The sequence below is a fragment of the Fukomys damarensis genome, unplaced genomic scaffold (genome assembly GCF_012274545.1).
Source record: "Fukomys damarensis isolate Sample0158 unplaced genomic scaffold, DMR_v1.0_HiC HiC_scaffold_13, whole genome shotgun sequence".
NCBI lineage: Eukaryota > Metazoa > Chordata > Mammalia > Rodentia > Bathyergidae > Fukomys > Fukomys damarensis.
The window spans coordinates 26,703,546-26,727,706 of record NW_022900925.1 but is presented as its reverse complement, the minus strand read 5'-3'; the positions used below and the strand labels follow the sequence as shown (position 1 = coordinate 26,727,706).

Genomic DNA, 24,161 nt, shown 5'->3' with positions numbered 1-24,161 from the left:
GCCTGCTTTCCAAGTGCCAAGGACCAGAGTTCGAAACAGATTACTGACATCATAGAATCCCCACCATGCCTCCTAAAAATCGATCACTACTACTCCCTAAAAGTAACCTTGGTCTTAACTTAAAACATCATAGATTAGTTTTCCTGTTTGGAGTTTATACAAATTTAACGAAATGGTATGTACTCTTATATCCTGCTTCTTATTCCATATTAGACTTATAAGATTCACGTATAATGCTGTACAAAGCAGTAGTTTATTCATTTTCATCCCAGTATATGAATATATTCAACTTATCTCTCTATTTTATTGGGAAAGAATTTGGGTTGCCTCTAGCTTTTGGCTATTTAGGATAAGCATACACTGGATGTAATTCACCTGTAATTGTATCACTCAAGAGGCAGAGGTGGGAGAATCGTCACCTTGCATTTGAGGCCAGCCTGAGCTACACAATGAGTTCAAGGGCAGCCTGAACTTCATGGATAGCCCCTGTCTCAAGTGACCAATTGATCAATTAATCAAGCCACTAAAAATATGAGCAAATAACCATTCTTTAAGTTTACATGGAAAAATAAAACATCTTGTAAAAAAGCAAATGGATCAGTGACAGGTTCCTCTCCTCTTGTGCCGAGCTAAATGAATCCCGCTAAACTGATACAGATCATCTCAAGTTCATTAGAACACAATGTAGTCATCAGGACAAATCTCAAGCCCTACAGAGTCTAGTCCTAAAGTACTTTCATAAATCTATATTTAAAGCTAAATGAATCCGCTAAACTGACACAGATCATCTCAAGTTCATTAGAACACAATGTACTCATCAGGACAAATCTCAAGCCCTACAGAGTCTAGTCCTAAAGTACTTTCATAAATCTATATTTTTACATCGTTAAATTTGTTGTAAATTAATTTGTTTTCCTTAAAAATAAAAACTAAAAGAGAACAATACTACTCTAAAAATTCCTGCAAAAACCTACTGGCAGATATTAGCTCACATTTCTGCTAATGTGGGAGCACATTAGACATGTGTATTGGGATGTCTATGACATATTGGGATGTGTATTTCAATTTTGGTAAATACTGCCCCTTGGCATTTCTTAAACAAAGGGTGAAGAAAATTGAACAGAACCTCAGAAACCTTTGAGATAGCACTTGGAGAGTAACCAGCACTTGGATACTAATAAAAATAATTGTGTGGATGAAATCACCAGGGAATAAAGCAAGGAGCAAAAAGGGGACAGGGCTTAGAACACAAGAAATGTTAAAGAAAGAAGCCTTTCGCTATTCAAATATGCAAAACAATACCCAGTGTTCGCATTAAAGGCAACAATAGATGCTAGGTTTGAAAGTCTCGCCAAAACTTATCTTAAAATTTGATTCCAAACATAAGTGTTGAAAAGTATAGGGATTTTAAAGAGATGGTCAGATGAAAGGGCTTCTACTTTCATGAATGAACTTATATCTTTCTTGAGAAATTGGGTTAGGTCTCTCAAGACTGGATTACTTACTTTGACTATGAGTTGTCCCAATGCAAAGGTTACATCTGATGTTTTGGCATCCCAAACATGTGCCCACTCTCCACTCTTAAACACACTCCGGCCATCTGCCATGAGGCCCTCCCCAGAAAGCAGAGCAGATGGCAGCATCATATTCTTGGGACTACCAGAAATATGACCCAAATAAACCTTTCTTTACAAACCACCCAGTCTCAAGCCTTTTGTTATGTCAACAAAAAATGGACTAAGAAAATCAACACCAAGAGTAGGTTTGTTGCTATAACAATAGCTTTGGAGGGCTGGGGATTTAGCTCAGTGGCGCCACACCTGCTTTGCAAGCCCAAGGTCCTGAGTTTGATCCCTGGTACTAGAAGAAAAAACAAAAAATACAATAGTTTTGGAATGAGGCAATGGAGCACAGTTGGAAAGATTTGAAGGAACAGATGGCAAATAATGTAAACATAGCATTCCATGTGATCTTGCTGACAACTCAGAAGACAAGGAAACAAGGGAAAGTTGGGATCTTTTTAAACTCATGGCAATCCTCCTGTCTCATCTTCCAGAGTGTTGGGATCTACTCCTCAGCCCAGAGAAACATAAAGAATATACAGATGCTAGTACCAAGAAGTCAAAGTTCAGTTTCCATTCCACAGGAAAGGAAGAGAGCAGAAGATAGCTGGGTGAAATAAAGCAAGCCTGGAGTTGTGCACTGCCTTATTCCCATGACCTTCTGTTCCTTACTGTAAAAGGCCCTTCTATACTTGGATATAGTGCAATGGTGATCTGTGGCAATGTAAGGCCCCTCCATCTATCTAAGAGACAGCTGTAAGTAAAACCTTTTTTTTTTCCTTTCACCCACAATGGCTTCCTGTAGTTTGTTTGAGAGTGGTGAGCTAATGGACCTATACACAACAGACCTGGACAGCTCATAACAGGTTTCTTTTGAAGCTTTAAGACTTAATTAACGTTTGCCCTGCTGGCTTTTGAACTGGCTATGGTTCAGTTATTGTTTTCTTTTGGCCAATCTCTCCCTTTTGGAACAGGAATGCTTACCTTATGCCTATCCTACCACTGCATGTTGGAAATAGAAAACTTGTCTTGTTTTTATAGGCTCATTAGCTGGAAGAAGTGTGCCTGTCTTGGATAAGACCATGGACAAAAAAACAAAGAAAAGAAAAGAAAAAAAAAAAGACCGTGGACTTTTAAGTTAGTGATGGGATGAATGTATTTTATATCTGAAAAGGACGTAAGTTTTAGTGGTCCAGGGGCAGAATGGTATGGTTTGAGTATCCCTACCAAAACTCACATCGAAATTCAAACCTCATTTGAACTATTAAGCACCTACAAACTTAACTCATGGTACTTGGAGACAGGATATTTGGAAAATAATTAAAATAAATAAGGCTACAAGACTAGGGCCCTAATCTAATGGGAAGGTGGCTTGTAAGACCAGGAGGATAAACCAAGTTAAGGACATTCTTTCTCTCCATGATACTGCACTGCCTTGGAACTCTCGCAAACTTCTAATAATCAGAACAACCTCATCAGATGAAACTGCCTAATTTTGAACTTCTTATTCTTCAGAATTTGAGCTAAATAAATCTTTATTCTGTTTCAGTCATTTGTTTGTTTGAACTATATGGGGTCCTGCTATATAGTTCAGGCTGGTCTTGAACTCTCGGCAATTCCTCTGCCTCAGCCTCCCAAGTGCTGGGACTATAGGCCTGCATCACTACACCTGGCTTATTCTTCACATTACTTAGTCTATGTTATTAAGTATAACAAACAGAAGGTGGGCTCCAACAATTGATGTATTACTAACAATTAGCTTTTAATTGTTGTAGCGAAGATTCACAAACATAATTAAACAATACACAATATGAGCTTTGGGTTGAGACAAACCTAAGGATCTAATTACTCTCTCATTTACTACATCATGAAAACATAGCAAGTTGATTTGTTTGTCTATGTTACAGTTTCTATAGCTATAAAAAGTAGGTATTAAAATTTATCTTAGAATGCATGAGATAAGGTGCACATAAAGTGCTTCACACAGTGTCTGATGAATAAGACCATTTTGCATATGGTAGCAATGAATGTTATTTTAAATATTAGCAATATACTCTAAAATCTATACTCTAATGTATATCACTTTTAATACCATGAACCAAATAGAACAGTGGTCATCACCTACCAAAATATGATACAGTCCAAAAGGAGCAAAGAGACAAGACAAAATGGCTTGTGGGGCTTTGGCCTCCATACCTGGAGGTCCTGAAGCAGCTGCATCTTCCATGAGTTCTCCTTCTTCCAATTCCATGTTGTTATATTCTACATCATTTTCTCCAGACCTAAGAATAAACAAAATTCATTATCATTGTGTTAACTATAATTAACATTTTTATTTGTTCCACTTAAGCAAATTTCATAATAGTAGTACTCAGCTTTCTCCTGTGAGGACAAGATAGTTATAAATAGTCTTTTGTAAGCATTATATGTATGAATAGTGATAATGTTCAAACAACGTCTTAAAGTCGTAAAAGTGCTGGGTGTACTGGTGCACGCCTATAATCCCAGCACTTGGCAGGCTAAATTAGAGGACTGCTGTGAGTTCAAGGCCAGCCTGAACTAGTAAGACCCTGTCTCAAAAAATCAAAAAAGAACCAAAAAAACTATGAAAGTATGTTAGCAACATTTAAAAATCAGAGAAATTGTAAGCAGAAGATATTACAGGTTTAAAGAATTGTTAATAATAGTAAAATTAGGCTTAAAATATGGTATTTTAATGTTTTTTTAAAAAGGAAAGATTACTATATATGATTAAAATAACTTCAGAAAAAAATGATGCTGATTCCCATTAGGACTCACAAAGTATTCTATACTAAAACAAAAACAAATACCACTCACTAGTACTTTAAGAAATACTGCTCTGAAGAGTACAAATCAATGCTAGTTCTATTTATTTATTTTTGGTATTGGGGCTCAAATTCAGGACCTTGTACTTGTGAGGTTAGGCACAGCGCCACTGAGCTAAATCCCCAGCCCTCAATGATAATTTTATATATTTAAAGAAATCTTAAGATCAGCTTCCAGCTTGACAGTGTTGCAGAGACCTTTAGAACTCTTCTCAACTGAAACTGATAAAATACATTTTAAAAAAACCATTTAGAAGCTGGGTGGTGGGGTGTGACTATAAGCCCAGAACCCTGGGGGGTTGAGATAAGTGGGACTCTAGCCTGGGCCAATCAGTAAGACCTGTTCTCAAAATGAAAAGAGGGCTGGGAATATGGCTCAGTAGAAAGTGCTTCCTTCCATGCATGAGGTCCTTGGTTCAAACCCCAGCAGTACAAAAAAACAAAAACAAAAACCATTTAAAGACCCTGGAAATGGTCCAAAGGGCATAGAGCTAATGGAAAAACATCTATATTTTTAAAAAGTATTAAAATTTGGTAAGAAGAATGTACATCTGTGGTACCTTAACCAAATCACTCCTGTCCTTTCCTAATTCATCCCCCCCACAATTCTATTCTAGACTTTCCCACTTCCTGAAGCTCCCAAGAGAAGTTATACTCCAGGGAGGGGGAAAAACAGGCATTTCTCATTTTAACCCCAGCTACATTTTGCTAATAAAAAAAGTCTAGCCAGGGTCTAAGGAGAGTTAGTGTTTATTAAATATGGATTTTAGCCTGTGAAGATTTTTTAAAGTTCTACTAAAATGATAATACTAGTGTGAATGTACTTAGCACCACCGAAGCGCACTTAAAAAAGGATCTGTGTATGTAGCTCAATGGGAAGGCCCTGCCCTTCAATCCCCAGTACTGCCCAAAACAGAAAGGAAAAGAAAAAACAAACTATGGAGAGGAAAAAAATCCTCAATGGTGAAAAGCCACAAAGAATGCAACTTAAAAATGGGCAAAAACACACAAAATTTCACTGATAAAGACTGATGGTAAATTAAGTAAATAAAATGCTTACTATTATTAGTTATTAGGGGGATACAAATTTAACCAAATGAAGGATCCCTTTACACCTATCAATATAGCTAAAATAAAAAACAGCAACAGCACTAAATGCAGGTGAGGAACCAGAAAAATTCAATTATTCATAAACTGCTGGTGGGAGTGGAAAATACTATAGCTATTCTAGAAAACTCCTGACATTTTCTTCAAAAACTAAATATACAAATGCCATACAATTCAGCAGTTGCACTTTTACCAAAGAAATGATGCTCAAACCTTGATGTATCCCAGATATCCTTTAATGAGTGAATGGGTGAGCAAACTGTGGCACATTCACAATATAGACCAGTGATGATGAGCCTTTCAGAGCTTTCAAAACAGTCCATGGAGGCACGTATGCCACAGGTGCATCACCACTGACATAGGACACCACTCAATAATAAAAGGAATGAACTATTTACATATCCCATATCCTGGATGTATCTCCAGGGAACTACACTGAATAAAAAAGCCAATCCTTTAATGTAGTAGTGGTGAATGTATGGAACGCAGCCACACGGGGCATGCAGAGCCCTCTCTGTCAGCATGTGAGCCAAGCTGCCCTAGGAGCTGAGCATCATATAACAATTGTTTTTTCTAAACTAAAACCTCAGTATTCGGTTTTAATTTCAGTGTTGGCACTTCATGATAAATAAGTTTTGGGTCACAGTTTGGGCACTCAGTCTTTAAAAGGTTCACCATCATTGCTTCAAGATTATCTACTATATGATCCCATTTACACAGCATTCTATTAAGGACAAAATTATAGAGATGAAGAAGAGATGAGTGGTTTCCAGGGGTTAAGAAAAAGGCTAAGATGGCAAGAAAGTAGGTATAACTATTAAAAAGCAGTAACAGGATTCTTATGGTGGTGGAAATAGGTTTTATTGGTGGTGTTTTGTTTTTTGAGACAGGATCTTGCTTGCTATGCAGTTCAGGCTGGCCTTGAACTCACTATGTAGCCCAGGCTGGCCTCAAACTTGCAACAATCCTCCTGTCTTAGCCTCCAAAGTATTGTGATTACAGGTATCTACTACTATACCTAGCTATGATGAAAATGTTTCATTATCTCGACTATATCAATGTCAATATTCTGACTGTGGTGCTGTACTATAGTTTTACAATTTAGGGAAAATTGGGTAAAGTGTATTGGAATCTATGCATTATTTTTAAAACTATGTGTAAATCTACAATTATCTCATAATAAAAAGAAAAAAGTATCAGAACAAACATAAATAGTACTATTTATAGAAAGACCATGGAGGGTCAAAGAAGAGAAAGACAAAAAGGAAAAAAATGAATATTCTCTAGTTTTAAAAGATGGTGCTAAACATTATCCAAACAGATTGTAAGCCCATTTCCTCATCTATAAAAGTAATTAATGAATCTTTGCTGTTATGAATTATTATTACTGAACTATTACTGTAGGTGAAGTTAGAATATAAACAGAAAAAAAGATTAAAAAGTCAATTTGATGAAAGGTTTGGTGTATGAAGGAAGTTTTATTTATTGTACATAAAATTCAATTGCCTTGAGGACAGTCTGGAAATAAAGCCTAGAGATGTAACAGTTAAACTGAGATATAAGTGCAATCGAGGGGTGGTAGTGTGTGCCTGTAATCCCAGCACTGTGGTAAGAGTATCTCAAATTGGAGCCCAGCCTGGTCAGCTCAGCAAGTTCAATCCCTAGTACCATCATCACAACAAAAAATAAGAATAATAATAATCACCCATAATGGGACAGACATATGCACCCCTGTTCACAATGCACTAAAAAGGACACATCAACACTTCTATAGTGCTCCTGCCAAAAGTGAATAACCTTAATTTAATAAGGAAATAGACTAGTCCAACTTAAGGACTTTATGAAACAAGTACTCTGTATTTTTCAAAAGTAGCAGTGAAGGGCCAGGGATTTAGCTCAGTGGTGCCACCGCCTGCCTTGCAAGCGCAAGGTCCTGAGTTCAGTCCCTGGTACCAAAGAATAGTAGCAGTGAAAAAGAAAAAGAAAGAAAGAAAGAAGGAAAGAAAGAAAGACAGTAACCCAGACTGAAGCAGGTTAAAGAGGTTTAAAAACAAAATGTAAATGACACTCTGGATTGGATCCTGGACCAGACAAAGGACACTACTAACAAAATTTTTAAAAGGTTATACTACCATATCAAGGTTAATTCCCTGATTTTGATAACTGTATTGTGGTTATGTAAGAAACATTCTCTTTATTTTGTTTGGGTTATTTTTTTTTGCACCGGGGATCAAACTCAGGTCCTTGTGCTTGCAAGGCAGGCACCGGAACCACTGAGCTAAATCCCCAGCCCTAGAAACATTCTTGATTTTTAAGAAATTCACAACAACAAATGTATTAATCGCCAATGTCTTAGAATAGGCACAGAAAAACAAAATAAAGCAAAACATAAACATTTAGGAGATGCATTCATGTGAATATAGAAATTCTAAGTAATATTTCTGAAACATTCTTAAATATGAAATAACTTCAAAATTAAAATTTGAACCAGGCCTGGTGACATAGCCCTATAACCCTAGCCTTTGGAAGGCTGAGGTAGGCGAACTGTAGGTTTCAGCCAATCTAGGCAAGTTAGCAACACTCTGTCTTAAAATATAAAAGTGAAGGCCTTGAGGGACCGAGGATTTAGCTTAGTGACACCATAACTTCCTCACAAGCCCAAGGTCCTGAGTTCAATCCTAGGTACCACCCCTCCGCAAAAAAAAAGCAAAGGCCTTGAATTCAATCCAGGAGAAAATACCTCCAAAAAACAAACAAACAAAAACCTTTCTTGATTTAGAACTTAGAGACGGGAGGGAGGAAAATGGCTGTCTCCTGATTCAGTCTTTCCATCAAATTTCATTATATAAGATATGTAGAAAAACTGCTGACTATTCCCACTTTTAAGCCTTGGTTAAGATGCTTCTAATAATTACCACTTAGAAACTTTAAAGTGGTAGTTAATGTGGGATACTCACATAGTTTCTTCATCGATGTCATTTTCTTCTGTGTTACTTGTAGCTGTGGAACTAGCAGAAGAACTGCTGCCATCAAGGTGATTTACTTCATCTTCACCGACGAGATCCAGATCCAGATCTCCATCTGAAAGCTCATGCTAGATTAAGGCAAAAAAAGATTTCTATTCCAACTGTTTCCACTTGGTTGGATCATCCAAGCTAGGCCATGATGCAAGTCACACAAGCACACTGACTGACGTTACTATGAACATGTGGTGGTCAACTTCAGGCAGGCCCTCAAGTGCAACTGGAAATGCTTCACATATTCCACATCAGCTTCTAGTAAGGTTTTTCTAGTAAGCTTCTGGTATTACTTCAAACTATCATTCAAGACTTACCGAACCATTATACTGCTCAAGGTCCTTAAATAACTGCAAGTCTTGCATCTCAAAAATAACAAGTACAAAACAATCTTGTCTCTATAAACTTGTATTAACTAAAAATTACAAACTTTTTTTGAAAGGGGGGCATTCCTGTAGACTGAACCCAGGATCTTTGCAGGAACTACACTCACAGCCCTTTTTTCATTTTGAGACTGGGTCTTGCTAAATTAGTAAGTTGCCCAGGCCAGGCTCAAACTTGTGACCCTCCTGCCTCAGCCTTACAGAATGCTAGGATCACAGGCACGTACCATCAAGCCTGATTATTCAGTTAGGACAGAACCTGGCAATCCCCAAGTCTCAAATCATTCTATCAGCATATGCAGCAATAAGGTTATTTCTTTGTTTCAGGGAATAAAAATATAACACTTTTTAAAATCCATAATTACATAGTTTAGTTTTTAGAATGTACATCACAATTTGCTTCACAGACTGCACAGTTTTTTTTTGTTTTGTTTTTTTTTGGTACAGGGAATCAAACTCACAATGGCCAGGCAGGCATGGTGCCACTGAGCTAAATCCCCAGCCCAGATTGCATAGTTTTCTGTAATAAACTAAATTTTAGAACTTTAAAATCCTTTGACTCAACAATTTATGACTCACTTTATAGAAGACCATCAATAATGAAACTCAGTGGACAATACTGTTTCCCCTGCATTTTGGAAATCATGATACTACCATTCTATCATTTCTGTTATCAATCTAAAAGGGACCCAATTATTACATGATAATCTTCATTCTGAATCTTCTCTTCATCTTCTTCATCTTCTTTGGTCTCTCTTATAGAAGCTGTAGTAGGAGCACTTTCAAGAAGCATGTCAGAGCATGACCCAGACTTCTTAGCTCGTATCTCAGGGGAGTCATCAGTTTGGGGGCTAAGATGATTATCTGGTGGTGACAAATCTCTTGATTTCTGAGTTCGAGACAGCTCAATGGTAAGTCTCTTTTAAAATAAAAACAGAAAAATTAAGTCATAAAAAGTGTCTCACTGGAACAGTGAGGAAAAAAAAAAAGGTTTTCCTAAAACTATTTCTTAAAACTCTCTTACTCTCTCCTGCTGTTTTGTATTGGTTTTTTCCTGCCTTTTGTTTATAAAAAAAATTCCATGACAAAGATAAATTTGCCTTGGGCCGGGGATTTAGCTCAGTGGTTCTGGAGAAATTGCCTCACAAGAGCAAGGACCTGAGTTCGATCCTTGGTACCAAAAAAAAAAGGATAAATTTGCCTCTTCAGTCTTATCCTTGCCTATCTAGCACAAGCAACATATACAATTAGTAAAATAATACAGGCACCTTTTGGTTTTTTGCAGAGCTGAGCATCAAAGCCAGGGTCTTATGAACACTAGGCAACTGCTCTATCACTGACCCACAGCTTCAGCAGTTTTTGTTTGTTTGTTTGAGACAGGGTCTCATTATGTAGTTCAGGCTGGCCTCAGACTGAAGGTGATCCTCCAGCCTTAGCCACCCAAGTGTTAAGAAGTTTGAAATAGTAAACATAGCATAAAAATCTCTAAATATCCACTTTCATCATCCAGACTTCTATCTCATCCCAAGTTCCACTGGTGAAAAACAAAAGTTCTTCATGTATTTTGGTTCACTATTGTAAAATAAAAATTTCCTAATGGATCTTCTCTAATGGTCCATCAACAAAACTGAGTTCAAGATGGAGAAATTTCAAGTATTCCATAGTTTTGAAATCTTTAAATCCTGGACAGCTTGTAGAATAGAATTAATTTAGTCACTGAGAAAAAAACAGAGTTTACCTCAAACTAGAGCAGCACTGTGTAACACAACTTTATGAAATGATGAAAATGTTCTGTATTGGCAATGCTCAATATAAGAACTAATTTGTGTACAGGCACCTAAGAAACAGTATCTTTATTTATAATTAAGTTAAAGTGACATAGCCAAGTACAGCAAAAGGCTATCAAACTGGAGAGTATATAACAAAAACAGCTTAACTGGATTTTTTTCTATAAATTACAAATAGGAATGAATATAAAAAAATCTAAAACCAAAGGTAGCAAGGGAAAAGGTAAACAGAAACAGTATTATTTCCTTACCTCTTTAAGATTGTTTATTTGTTGGATATAACTAGTCTGTGCAGCTTCCAACTGTGTGATATACCAATGCTGGTCCCGGCATTTTTGAAAAAAAGTAGGTGAACGTACCTGAAACCTTAAAAAAATAGATCCACATGAAAAACAATCCAATAATAAAACATTATAAATCTGGCCCTGAGTATACAAGTATAAATTCTACAATATTACCTTAGTTTAGTTTATTTATACAGTAAAAATTGAAATGAACTCAGAGCTTCATATACTCTAAAATTCATAATAACTTAAGTCTCCGACAAGTTAGTTGTCTAAACATAAACTATACTTTTCTGGAAATAACTTCTATAAGAGGATTAAGCTTCCAAGCTAACCGATTAACATATATTATGTTTTTTTTGGTACTGGGGACAGATCTTGGGTCCTGGCACTTGCAAGGCAGGTGGCAGCACCACTGAGCTAAACCCCCAGCCTGTGCATATTGATTATAATAATGCAGTTCAGATACAATGATGATCATGAGCTGGGAAGAAGAGGACTAAACTATGCAGAAATAGGAGTATTACATTTTCCTATCCCTTTGTTAGTCCCTAGAAAAATAATGCAAAGTTTATTTTAAGTGCTGTCTTTTTTATTTTGCTACTCTATCTCTATTCCATTCCCTATTTTCTATCCCTCAGGAAAACTCACCGAGTCAAAACTCAGGATTGTTTTACAGTTAACCTAAAGCGTTTCATGCTCTAAATAAATGATATCCTTGCCCTTCAAGATATCTTATAATAAAAATTCCCCACATTACAATATAGCATAAGCCAGCTATGGTTAAGAAAATAAATCAGCATCTATATTAAATTATATTAATGAAGTAAGGTCTTAATGTACCTAGAGTTGCTTCCCCTTCCCCCAATGGGGGTGAAAGACCCTTGTAAGGCAGGGTCTGCGCCACTGAGCTAAATCCTAGGCCCTATATTGTATTTTTAAAAAGCTAGTATTTATTAAAGCAAATAAACCTCTATCTTGTTAAACATGACTCCATTTACAGAAGAAAAGAGAAAGCCATAAGAAAAGAGTATGTAGGCTGGGAATTTAGCTCAGTAGCATCACGACTGCCTTGCAAGCACAAAGTCCTGAGTTTGATCCCTGGTACCAAAAAAAGAAAAAAAGAAGATAAAGAGTATATAATTTTGAAGCTTCCATCTCTGTTACCCCTACCCCCAACACTTCTAGTCCGACCTTTTTATGTTAGCCACTGCTATAGTTCAGATCTTAAATGTCCCTGAAAGGCCCATGTGTTGAGGACTTTCAGAATATTTTGGAGAATCCTTTGGATTAGATGGTCAACCTCTAACAGTTTTTTTAAAAATGGAATCAGTAACTAGATCTTGAACAAGTATTTTTTAACCACTTGACTGCATGGGACTCATGAAATTAAATAGTTAAGAAACTGGTAAGGTTATGGTTACTATGAATTTCAATATTCATCTCAAATTAATATATTCTGGAAATAAAGTTTTGATGATATTATTCTCCCATGATAAAAGTTATAAAATCAAGCATTTCCTATTACCTTAAAATTACTGTATCATTTTGTCGATTCAAATAGCCTTCATTTGCAAGTAAGTCTAGCCGGAAAAATCTGTTATAACCCCAGCATTCACCAACTTCAAAGTCAGATGCAAATTCTCGAATGATATTTTTGGTAGGATCATTGCAGGACTGATGAACCATCTCTACACGATATTCATATCTTAAATTTAAAAACAATATCGATACAGAGTAAATAAAAGTCATCAGAACATTAAGGTTAACAAATACTTAAGAAACTATCGATATACAGTATACAGTTAAATTTCTTTCAGAAAGAATGGTATCAGTTACAAAAAAGCAGTTTAGTAATTTTGGGGGTTTTTTTTTTGTTTGTTTGTTTGGTTTTTTTGGCAGGCCTGGGGACTGAACCCAGAGCTCTGTGCATGCCAAGCAAGTGCTCTAATACCAAGCTACATCCCTAGTCCTTTTTATATTTTATCTGGTCAAGGCTAGGCTTGAACTTGTGATTACAGGGATGTGCCACCATGCATGACTAAAAGCAACAATCTTTGAATGTTGCTAACTAAACGTAACTGGCAGTAGGTTCTATTTTTTTCATAAAATGGTTTAACAATGTGCACACCTAAAATCTCAGCTTCCCAGGAGGCTGAGACAGGAAGATAACAAAGTTGAAGCCAACATGGGCCACTTAGTGAAAGCCTCCTTCAAAATAAAAAATAAAAGAGACAAGGATATAGTTTAGTGGTAGAGCACTGTCTTAGCATATACAAGGCCCTGGGTTTGATCTCCAATATCCCCTCCGAAAAAAAGTTTACCAGTGTATCAGAAATAAAACAGCACATCAAATAATAAATAAATTTTGTATGAATAAGTACTTCAAAGTTGCTTTGACTTTACTAATGCTGTGCATTTTCCCATATATTACTTGCATTTCCTCAAATATGTTATTCCTATTATAAGATGTTAATCACCATGCAATTAAAAAATATGAATTTCAAAATGTTTTTTGACACAAGTTAAAATAAAGCAACTTATTGTGCTTCAGAAACCCAGGGCTATACAATTTTCAAATAAAGCATGGTATGATAACTTAGTAAGACCCTGTCTCAAAATTTAAAACTGGGCTGGGGAAGTAGGGTCAGTGTAAAAGCTCCAGGTTCAATTCCTACCACAGTACTACAAACCAAAAATCTAACAGAAAATAAGTACACAGGAAAAGCCAATATATTGTGATTTCCTTCAGGCCTACAAGATACCCTAAAGAAGACAGGGTATATAACCTAGAAGTAAAATGACAACCTACTAAATAGGTTAGTATAGGTTATAGGTTAGTAAGGCAAATCATATATCTGATAAAGACTTTGTACTCAAAATATAAAACTGACTACACAAATATTATTAAAAGTCCATCTTCATGTGAAAATTTCCCCTGAAATACTATACGTGTGTATATTAATAAAAACCTCTAAAAAGATATTTAAGTTAATGAAATTATACAAGCACTTATGCAGACTCAACTGCTATTAAAATTGACTAGACTGGAAAAATAATTAAATAAATAAATAAAATTGACTAGACTGGCCGGGCGTGGTGACATATGCCTATAATCCCCGCTCTAAGGAGGGTGAGGCAGGAGTACTGCTGTGAGTTCAAGACCAGCCTGGGCTACACAGTGAGTTCCGGGTCAGTCTCAATTTCATAATGAGACCCTGTCTCAAAAAACCCAAAATTGACTAGACTATTATACAATGATTTAAGTTTTTCTTCCATAGTTCACCAGTTAACCTACCCCACTGCTAAACCCTAAATTCCCTAACATTTCAGTATTTATGAAAAAGTATTCAGAACCCATCTCTAGATTTAATGAAATGTTAAGTGAATTAACTATCAGAATAGAATAATCCCATGAAAGTATTCAGATAATATTAACAAATTAACAAATTCCAATGTTCTTCAACTTGGGTGGGGGAGGTGTGTACTGGAGACTGAACCAAGCATCTGCACAATGAGTTATATCCCTTCTACTTTTTGAAATTCTGAGACAAGGTCTTACTAAATTGCCCAGGCTGGGCTTAAATTCAGGATATTCCTGCCTCAGCCTCCTGAGTAACTGAAGTCCTAAAAGAAAACAGTTCTCAGAACTACCATATTATGCTATCATACTATGTCAAGGATCCCATTTTACTGTACATCTTAACTAAAATACAATACAGCAATTAACAAAATTAAATGACAAAAACTGCTAGGGGATATATGTAAATGCACATTAGGAATGTTAATTACACCTCTTACTTGGAAGTTTCAGGCAAGCCAGCTGAGAGTTCCAGAAACACAGATAAGTAGTAACCACGCACAACTCCATTTCCATCCTAAAATAAGGTTATGCAAAGACAAACTCGATCAATATAAATGTGGAAAAAAAAGCCACATACAAAAATAAAAATAATAAACAAAATGAAGATTAGTATCTAATATCTGGTTTGGAAAGTACTTTTTTTTTTTTCCTTTTTATTGAGGTTATTGGTACAATCTAGGTATACAAATACAGTTACATTCATCATTGGGATTCTGTACCTTTACATAATAGGTCTTGATTCTCATTTTTCCCCTTGTCCCTGCCCTCCCTTCACCCCCTCCTCCCTTCCCCATTTACAAACACTTTATTTCCATTTTTTCAGTTTCTCATATTTTTTTCCTCTCCCTTATTACCTTTCCCCCACCCTTCCCACTTGGAAAGTACTTTTAACCTTAAAAAAATAAAATAAAAAAGACCAACAGATTTGACTAGCAATTTTACATTTTTGTGCATTAGGAAAAGAAACAGATCAAGGCATATAAATTAAGACAATTATTAACTATGAAAAAAGTTAAGAGCTTTAAAATACATAGAACTCTTTACAAACCAGTCATTAACAAATAAAAATCAATTAAAAATACAAATAACTACTCAATTTCAGTAGAAATGAGTGTACCAAAAAATGGGGGGAGGCGTCCTATAGACTGAACTCAAAAGTCTTGCACACATTAGGTAAGTGTTCTATTACTGGCCAACATCTGCAGCCGCTAATAACATTAATTTTCAAGGAGTTAATATCTAGAATATATAAAGACCTAGGGATAAAGGGCCAGGGATTTAGTTCAGTGGCATTGCCGCCTGCCTCGCAAGTGCAAAGTCCTGAGTTCAATCCCTGGTAATGCAAAAAAAAGAACTAGGGATATGAACAAAATAATATATAAATAGCCGTTAAGCATAAAAAGATGCTCAATATCACTAATTAATAGGAAATGGAAATTAAAATCACAATAAAACTCAAAACTTATTAAAATGCTTCCTATCCAAAAGCAGAAAACAAATATTGCAAAGAATGTAAAGAGACTTAAACCCTCATGCAATAATAGTGGTAAGGCAAAATAGCACAGCTACTTTAACGTATGATCCAGAAATTACTTGTGGGTATTATTTGAAAAGAACTGAAAGCAGTATCTTGAAAAGACATGTGTACATTCATGTTTATACTATCCCATAGGTGAAAGCAACGCAAATGTGTTTACAGATGAATGAACAAAATGTGTTTTATACACACACACACACACACACACACACACACACACAATAGGTATTATTCAGCCTTACAAAGGGGAGGAAATTCTATAAATACGTTATAACAAGAAACAGATGAACCTTGAGGATGAACTAACTCTAAGCTAAGTGAAGTAAGCCAGTCATATAAAGGCAAACACTTTATGATACTATTTGTAAGAGATACATAGAGTAATCAAATTCACAGAAATAATGCACGATAAGGGTTACCAGGGGTTTGGAGAGGAGAAAGTAGAAAGGTACTTAATGGTCAGAGTTTTTATCCTGCAAGATGAAGTTTTGAAGATCATATAAGGTAAATATACTGATGCTACTAATGATAAATTTTACATTATGTATTACCAAAATAAAAGATTAAAGAATAAAAGTGCTATCCCTACAGACAATGAAAGCCCTCCAGAGAAACAAGAACAGATAAAAAAGAATGTTCTACTGCTTATATTCCTACCACACAACAGATTCAGCTGCCAATTCAAGAAATACATAAATCAAAGTGGCATACTAAAATGTACATGAGTATACAGTCAGCATATATGTGTTGTTTTTTCTTTTTCAGGTTTTCTGTATTTTTTTAAATGACTTAAAAAAAAGAATTTTAAACATTTTTTTTTCTAATGGTAAGTATATTTCCACAAACCATAAAGAAAATTCAATAATATCAGTTTATACTGTCCATATATAGCCCAGTGTTTCCATATTTAGTAAAACAGCCCATGAAGAAACAAAATCATTACTTTAATTTCCATACTGCACTAAAAAAGGTGAACTAGTACACTGCAGAACCCTGAGAAAGATTTTGGATTCAAAGTTTATTAGAAATATAAAAAAATTACCGGGTAAACTTTTAATCTCCAGCAAAGTCCTGAAACTTGAAGAGGAGGACTATAAACAGGATCTGCTCTCTGGCGCAAAGTGCTAAAGAAAAAGAAACACAATAAAAAATCCCAAGACCAAAACACTTATGAAATGGCAACAGGATATATTATGTATTTGAAATCCTGAACAACAGAAGTTGAGTAAGGAAGTCAAGATTTTATTGTACAAAATTATATATACTTACAAACTGGAAATAAAATTTAATGATAATAACTCAGCAATGTATTTTGTTTCAGTAAAAAATAAAGCAAACAAACAAAAAATATTTAAAATGTGACATTTAAGAGGAAAGTATCACTAATTATCCTGAAATTAATTCTGCTTCAAAAAGCAGTATTTAGTCTGTTGTAGTGGTGCATTCCTCTAATCTCAGCACTCAGGAAGCTGAGGTAGGAGGACTGCTGAGAGTTCAAGGCCAGCCAGGGCTACACAGTGAGTACAAGGCCAGTCTGAACTACATAGGGAGACCCTGTCTCAAAAAAAAAAAAAAGTACTGTTCATCAGTTTTTTTAAAAGGTTGTGATAAAGCGTGTGTTTAGAACATTCTAACAGCCCTAGTTCAATTCCCAACACCAAGAAAAAAATTTTTTTAAAGATCAAACCCAAAAAACTCAGCTCTGGTGTGAGAAACTTGTATGTGGAAATAAGGACTGAGATGTATAATGGATGTTAGGAAATGGGAAGATAGTGTTCAAATGGGAAGGAGAACAAAGAAGAAAGGGGAGGAGAGAAAGGAAGTGATGAGAAAAAGGGAAAAAATGGAAACAAAGCTTTTATACTAAGGAAGGGGAAGGGGCTTGGGGAGAATGGGATAAAATAAAAAAAAAAAACACATGCAGAATGTTTCCTCCTCACTTCTGTGTAACATAATTATGTGCTAAACCTTAACACATGGGGAAAACCTCAGAGAAGCAATGTTTCAGCTGCAAAATCATCCCATTAGAAAGGACAAGTCAAATACCCTCACTCTGTTGGTTATTACCAACCTTCCCAAAGACCTTGTATTTTTAGTTTCTACTTTCATGCTGACCTTGATAGCCTCACATTTCTTATAACAATGGCCTCTTATCCACAATTTCTCACTTCCAGCTGAAATAAACAGAGTTCAATGAACTTCTTCCCATCACTTTTTTTTTCTCATTGAGTTTACTGGTACTTTTCAGGTATACAGTACAGTTACATTCATCATTGGAATCTTGCACGTTTACATGACAGGTCTTGGTTCTCATTTTTTTCCCATACCCCTTCTTCCCATCACTTTTACTTCTTATGATAGGGAGATGGAGGCTCATGACCCCTACACATAGTATTCCCAGCCCTCTATTTTAGAGAAAACTAAACAAATTCACTTAAAAATGTTTTCCTTTCCCAAAATAGAGAAAATAATAGTCCTTAAGATACTATATAGAACAAATCAAGCAACCCTAATCTGAAAATTTGAAATTAAAAATATTCCAAAATCTGCAATTTTTTAGCTCCCAACATGAGGTCACAAGTGGAAAATTCTAAACCCAACTTCATATGACATGAAGCATTCAAACTAAAGGGATAGCTGGCCATGATAAGACAAGCCGATAGCCCTGCACTCAGGAGGCTGAGGCAGAAGGACTGCCTGGGCTACACAGTGAGTTCAACTACAGCCTGCATAAGGCCGTCTCTAAAAACAAACAAACAAATTGAAGGGGCACTAACAACACTATGTAAAATTACTTTCAGGCTATGTGTATAATATGTATATGCTACTTACATGAATTTTGTTTTTAGACTTGGATCTCATAACCCAAGCATTTCATTGTATGATGCAAATATTTGAACATCTGAAATCTCAAATACTTTTAGTTTCAAACATTTCAGATAAGGAATACACAGCTTGTACAAAAAGACCACCTCTACATTTCTAAAAGGAAATTTATTTATATTTTTTATTTCTTCCAAGAGTGATAAAGTTCAATAGGTCTCTAGCCTACTGAGGAATAACAACTTCTTAGTCTTTTCCTTATGTAGGTATATGTATCAAAAAGCTAGAGTCATCAAAACTTCTTACCTGAAATTCTCTAAAACAAAAGTAGCTGAATCATAAGACGGTACTAATTCACTAAAAAAAGGAAAGGAAAAAAAATATTTAGTTTGTTTCATTTAGTTTTTTAAAAAATCCCTCTAATATATTGAAAACTTTAAACTAGTCCTTACAAAATATTTCCAAATCCTTACTGAATATAACTTTGTCTAATGAGTTCATAAAACCATCAAAAATTTACAACTGAAATGTAGATACAACAATTTTTTTTTTAAGTTTTTTTTTTTTTTTGGTACCAGGGATGGAACCTGAGTCCTTGCGTTTGCAAGGCTGGAGGCGGAACTACTGAGCTAAATCCCCGGCCCACTTTTAAAGTATTTTTTAAAAGACAATGTATGATTAAGTATTAAAACAAACACAAGAGACTAACTTAAAGAATTCATGGAAATAGTAAAATATTGATGTCTAGGAAACAGCAAAAAGTTGATGCTTAGTATAGGAATTTGAGTTATTAAATATAATAGATGGGCTTAAAGTAAAAATTAAAAGGCAAAGATTTACAAAATCTAGAAAGTAATAGCAAAAGTTAAAAAAAATTCACAATCCCGAAACTTTCTTCTTCAGAACAAACTAGTAAGTATACTAACAGAACTAAGGTATTTTGAGACTATTTACTAGCAAATACAGTAGTACCTCAGTTCATGAACTTAATTTGTTTTACAATTTCAGGGAAGACAGCTTCATTTTTGTTTGTGTAGGGAAGATGGCTATAGCAATATGTGGAGTTCATGAACAGAAGCAAATTTTGTCGACCACTTTCGAGAACCAGTTTGCAAACAGAAGCATTCATCAAAGGAGGTATCATTATAAATCTTTATATTTTTATAGGCAACTGAGATATACTAGCACATTAACACTTTCATGGCAACTTTAGTTCCATGCAATCCCTCTCAAGAGAACTGAACCATAAACATTAGGTAGGGTATGGGATAATCTATTTTGCTGCTAACTAGGCTTAGAGCACAATTACACAATCTGTAATACAGAGTATTACCAGTTTGATATAGTTACATTTGGTGGGGGGTAATGGGGGGGTCAAACTTGGGACCTTGTGCTTGCAAGGTAGGCAGTGGAGCTAATTCCCCAGCCTGATATAGTTACAAATTTAACAAAACAAACTGAAAGCCATCTCACCACATCTTCTATTATATTTTCTAAAGTTCACTTCATCCAAATTTTGGCCAAAATGAGACAGGATACATCAATATCACACTGTGAGAGTACCTGAATTAGTGGTTTGTTATGTGAAAATACAGTAAAGATTTAATCATTATTCAGCTAAATATGTCACACCCTTTTCATATTAAGTAGATACATTTTGCCCTCCAAATGTTATCCATATAGCTACTATCCAAATTGACTATGTCAAATGCTACTATCATAACCTTAGGCAGTTATTACTTTTTCTTAGAAGACTCATATTCCTCATCCCTGGATTTTTTTACCCAGTCAATCCTTAGTTCTTCACATAACAGATTTAAGATTTAGAAGTTGTATAGCCATGCAGTTGTACTCTAAGATCCCCCCATTTTATGATCTCTAACATTTAACATACACAAACCTCAGTTATCAGGACCAATGCAATTAGTGCCTGGGAAACTGAAATGGACCCATAAACCTAATCAGAGCACTAAATGAGTCTTCCCAATGAAATCTTCAAATTTAATTAAAAAGTTGCCAATTTTGGGTTATGTTTGGGTTATAATGTTTCAATCATATGTGTTGGTCAATTTACCTACCAAATTCAAAACATCCTCCCCAGTGTCTGAAGACTTCAACCAATCTCCGGGTGCCTGATGTCTGTATGTTTCTTCCACTAATATGTTAATATCCACTGTGGTATATTTACTTTGTTGTTATTTTTGCTCTAAATCATATTTTATCAGACATTAAGGACCAAAACAATTTTGAACCCAATGAATGCTGTTCTTTCTTTTTTGGCTCTTTTCTTTGCTGGTCAGTACATCAGAAGATGAACCCCTGCTTCCCATATACTATAATCAGAGAACAGTTTTCAATTAAAATTGAAGTTGAAGCATAAAAGCCAAATTTTCTAATGAGGGAATGGACATTACTGGAGAAAGAATGATCTTTAAAGATGTGATGTGATTAACTATCAAAGTAGAAAGCACTGTTGCTTGCCTGATAAGCAGCTAAAAGTAGTAAAGGGAAGAAGAGGGAAAGAGAGGGGGAGAAAAAGAAAGGTTAATTTTTTTTAGATACCACGCCAAAAAACTTCAAGGAAGCAGGTCTGGGAACTTATACAGGTGACTGTTGTATCACAATGTGAACTGAAACACACTAATCTTTATACATGACATTATAAAATCTGTGTTTCATTCCAGTGGTGACAGCCTGGTTCAAAAAGCTATCTTCAAAACTCAAATATCTGATCACACTATCAAAGCAGCAGCCCTGTGATCTTAATGAATATTCTTAGTTCAGCCAAACTTAATGATAGCAAATACTCAGAATTTTAATAATATTCAGTGTTTGAAGAGATTTAAATATTTTTAAAAAGAGATATAAATATTAGCCTGGCATAATGACACATGCCAGTAATTACAGCATTCCCAGGCTGAGACAGAAGGATCATCATGAGTTTGAGGCTGGCCTATGTAACATAGTGAGTTCAAGGCCAGCCTGAAATACAAAGTGAGACCCTGTCTCAAGAAATCAAAAAAAGGAAGGAAGAAAGGGTGGGAGGGGGCAGGCAGACAGGCAGGCTGGCTGGCTTCCTTTGCTGGTCATTAAGTTGGCCCTTCTGTTTATAGGACTATGAGTGGTTATGGTCCTCAGAAATGCATTTATGAGGAGAAACAAGACATCTGTCATAGCTGCAAGGTGATAGTGATGAAGTGCTACTGGCAAGAGGTACTACATCCTACAATACACAGAAAAGCTCCTTCCACCTCGCAAATGATTATCTTGTTCAAAAATGTCAACACTGCTAAGGTTGAAAATCCCTGCCTTCTAACATATTCTCTGCTATAGTACAATGAATGCCCTATGGCAGTGGTGGCGATCCTATGGCAGGCATGCCACAGCCGGCTGTTTGTTATCATTGAAAGCGCTAAAAGGTCCAGCATCACTGCCCTATGGCAAACAGAAGGCATCAGAGTAGAAAATAAAGAAATGCAGCTCAACATATAATCACTTTTATAGCAAAAGCTGTTTTCTAAACGAACCACAGCCCTCAACATGCTAGAAAAACTTGATATTACTCCATAATTTAGCACTAAAGTATAAAATAAAGTGTACCAACTGAAAACATAAACCTGAAGCAGTGGTTTTTTCCATCATGATAGAAATAAATGTCGATTTAAAAAGAACTAAAAAAATTAAAAATAAATAAAAAGAACTAACCATAAGTGTTCGTCTGTATCCAATATTATGAACTGAACTGTATCTACCAAAATTTCTATGTTGAAAACTTAATCCCCAATGTGGCAACACACACAGAGAAAAATTACCTTAAGGAAAGCAACTAAAGTTAAATGAGTTCATGAGTGGTGCCCTAATCCAATGAGGCTAGTGTCCTCATTGGACACTAGAGGAGAAGAAACACCAGAGACGGATCTGTCTCCTCACATGAACAGAGAAAAGTGACATGTGAAGACACTGTCAAGTCAACTACAACCTTAAGGGGCTTCACCAACACTGAATTTCTTGGTTCTATAATCTCAGACTTCTTGCTTCAAAACTCTGAGAAATATGAGAGCCAGGGATTTAACTCAGTGGTGCCACAACCTGCCTCCCAAGCTTAAGGTCCCGATTTTGATCCCTGTACCAAAATAACACCCCCCCAAAAAAAAACTATTAATAAGAGAGAGAGAGAGAGAGAGAGAGAGGGAGAGAGAGAGAGAGAGAATAAGAGTGTAATAATCAGGCAATCAAAATAAAGTTACCCTTCAGGCTGGGGATTTAGCTCAGTGGTTCCACTGCCTGCCTTGTAAGCGCAAGGTCCTGAGTTGGATACCCAGTACAAAATACAAAACAAAAAACAAAACAAAACAAAAACTCGAGAAAATAAGCTGGGCATGGTGGCACACATGTGTAATCTCAGCACTCAGGAGGCTAAAGCAGGAGGACTGCTGCAAGTTTGAGGCCAGCCTGCGCTACAAAGAGATTCTGTCTACCTCTCTTCCAGGGTGGGGGGGACACTCTTGAGAAAACAAGTTTCTGTGGTTTACCCTGTCTATGGTACTTTGTCACGGTCGTGGTCATTTCAGCAGACTCATACATACACAGAAACTTCATTCCAAATGGCCTAGGGTATATGATCTAGTATGGATAATTTTCAACAGAACCTAGATGTTAGCGTTAACAACCAATCTAACACCACAGTATAATTCTAAATTTGCTTGAAAAAATATGCTGTTCTGAAGAATTCAAAGACTTGGTCCAAGAGGAAAACTAGAAAGGTATAGAGATTGCTACTTTTTGCAGTAGTTTTTTCTTCCACTATCTTTTAAGATGTGAAGATACGATGTCATGTGTAAATTCCTTTGGCATCTCACCCATTTTTGAGTTAATTCAAAAGGTAAATAAAAAAATAAATACTGATGAAGCTAATGAGATCAATTTTTTAAATAACAAAAATGGGGCTCCAAGAAAAAAGTCTGATTCACTATCTTTTTTTTTTTGACCGTCAAAAGTTGAGTCCAGGGCCAGGGATTTAGCTCAGCGGTTCGGTGGCCTGCCTTGCAAGCGCAAGGACCCGAGTTCAATCCCCGGTACCAAAAAAAAAAAAAAAGTTGAGTCCATCAGACTTCTTTGGAGACCAGATTTACATGCATAAAATAAACAGTTCATCAGTGCATATGATTACAAACAGCACTTTAAAAAGAGTTAAAAAAAATAACTCATTCCCTTGAAAATGTGTACACCCATGCATATAAACTTCAAATAAAAATTACATTTGAGAACTGTCATACCTGGTAAAATCTGGCGGAACAGGAGTAGTAACAAAGGATGCCATGGGCTTTCGATGAACTTGCTGAAACATCATTAGGATCTCTGAGCTCTTTGATATCAACTCACTCTTACTACAAGACTGCAACTGTGTGAGGAAAAAAAAAATGATAAGAACAAAATTATTCAGTGGCACCT

The 24,161-nt window shown here is 35.8% G+C and overlaps 1 protein-coding gene across 12 annotated transcripts in view; it reads right to left on the bottom strand.

Annotated features, from left to right (window-relative positions):
* Nucleotides 1–24,161, bottom strand: part of Trim37 (tripartite motif containing 37) — a 151,794-nt gene that overhangs the window by 84,128 nt on the left and 43,505 nt on the right. For 11 of the 12 annotated variants that reach the window (XR_780741.3, XM_033762938.1, XM_033762937.1 and 8 more), the window contains 9 exons: nucleotides 23,987–24,111; nucleotides 19,017–19,067; nucleotides 16,930–17,011; nucleotides 14,788–14,864; nucleotides 12,515–12,694; nucleotides 10,954–11,068; nucleotides 9,616–9,834; nucleotides 8,473–8,609; nucleotides 3,759–3,844 (listed from right to left, as the gene is read on the bottom strand). Coding sequence is in view for 11 of the 12 variants with exons in the window: in XM_033762938.1 (XP_033618829.1) it covers nucleotides 3,759–3,844; nucleotides 8,473–8,609; nucleotides 9,616–9,834; nucleotides 10,954–11,068; nucleotides 12,515–12,694; nucleotides 14,788–14,864; nucleotides 16,930–17,011; nucleotides 19,017–19,067; nucleotides 23,987–24,111 (1,072 nt within the window). In the remaining variant the exon portion in view is untranslated. The remainder of the gene's footprint in view (nucleotides 1–3,758; nucleotides 3,845–8,472; nucleotides 8,610–9,615; nucleotides 9,835–10,953; nucleotides 11,069–12,514; nucleotides 12,695–14,787; nucleotides 14,865–16,929; nucleotides 17,012–19,016; nucleotides 19,068–23,986; nucleotides 24,112–24,161) is intronic. The other variant, XM_033762939.1, reaches the window with a different exon arrangement.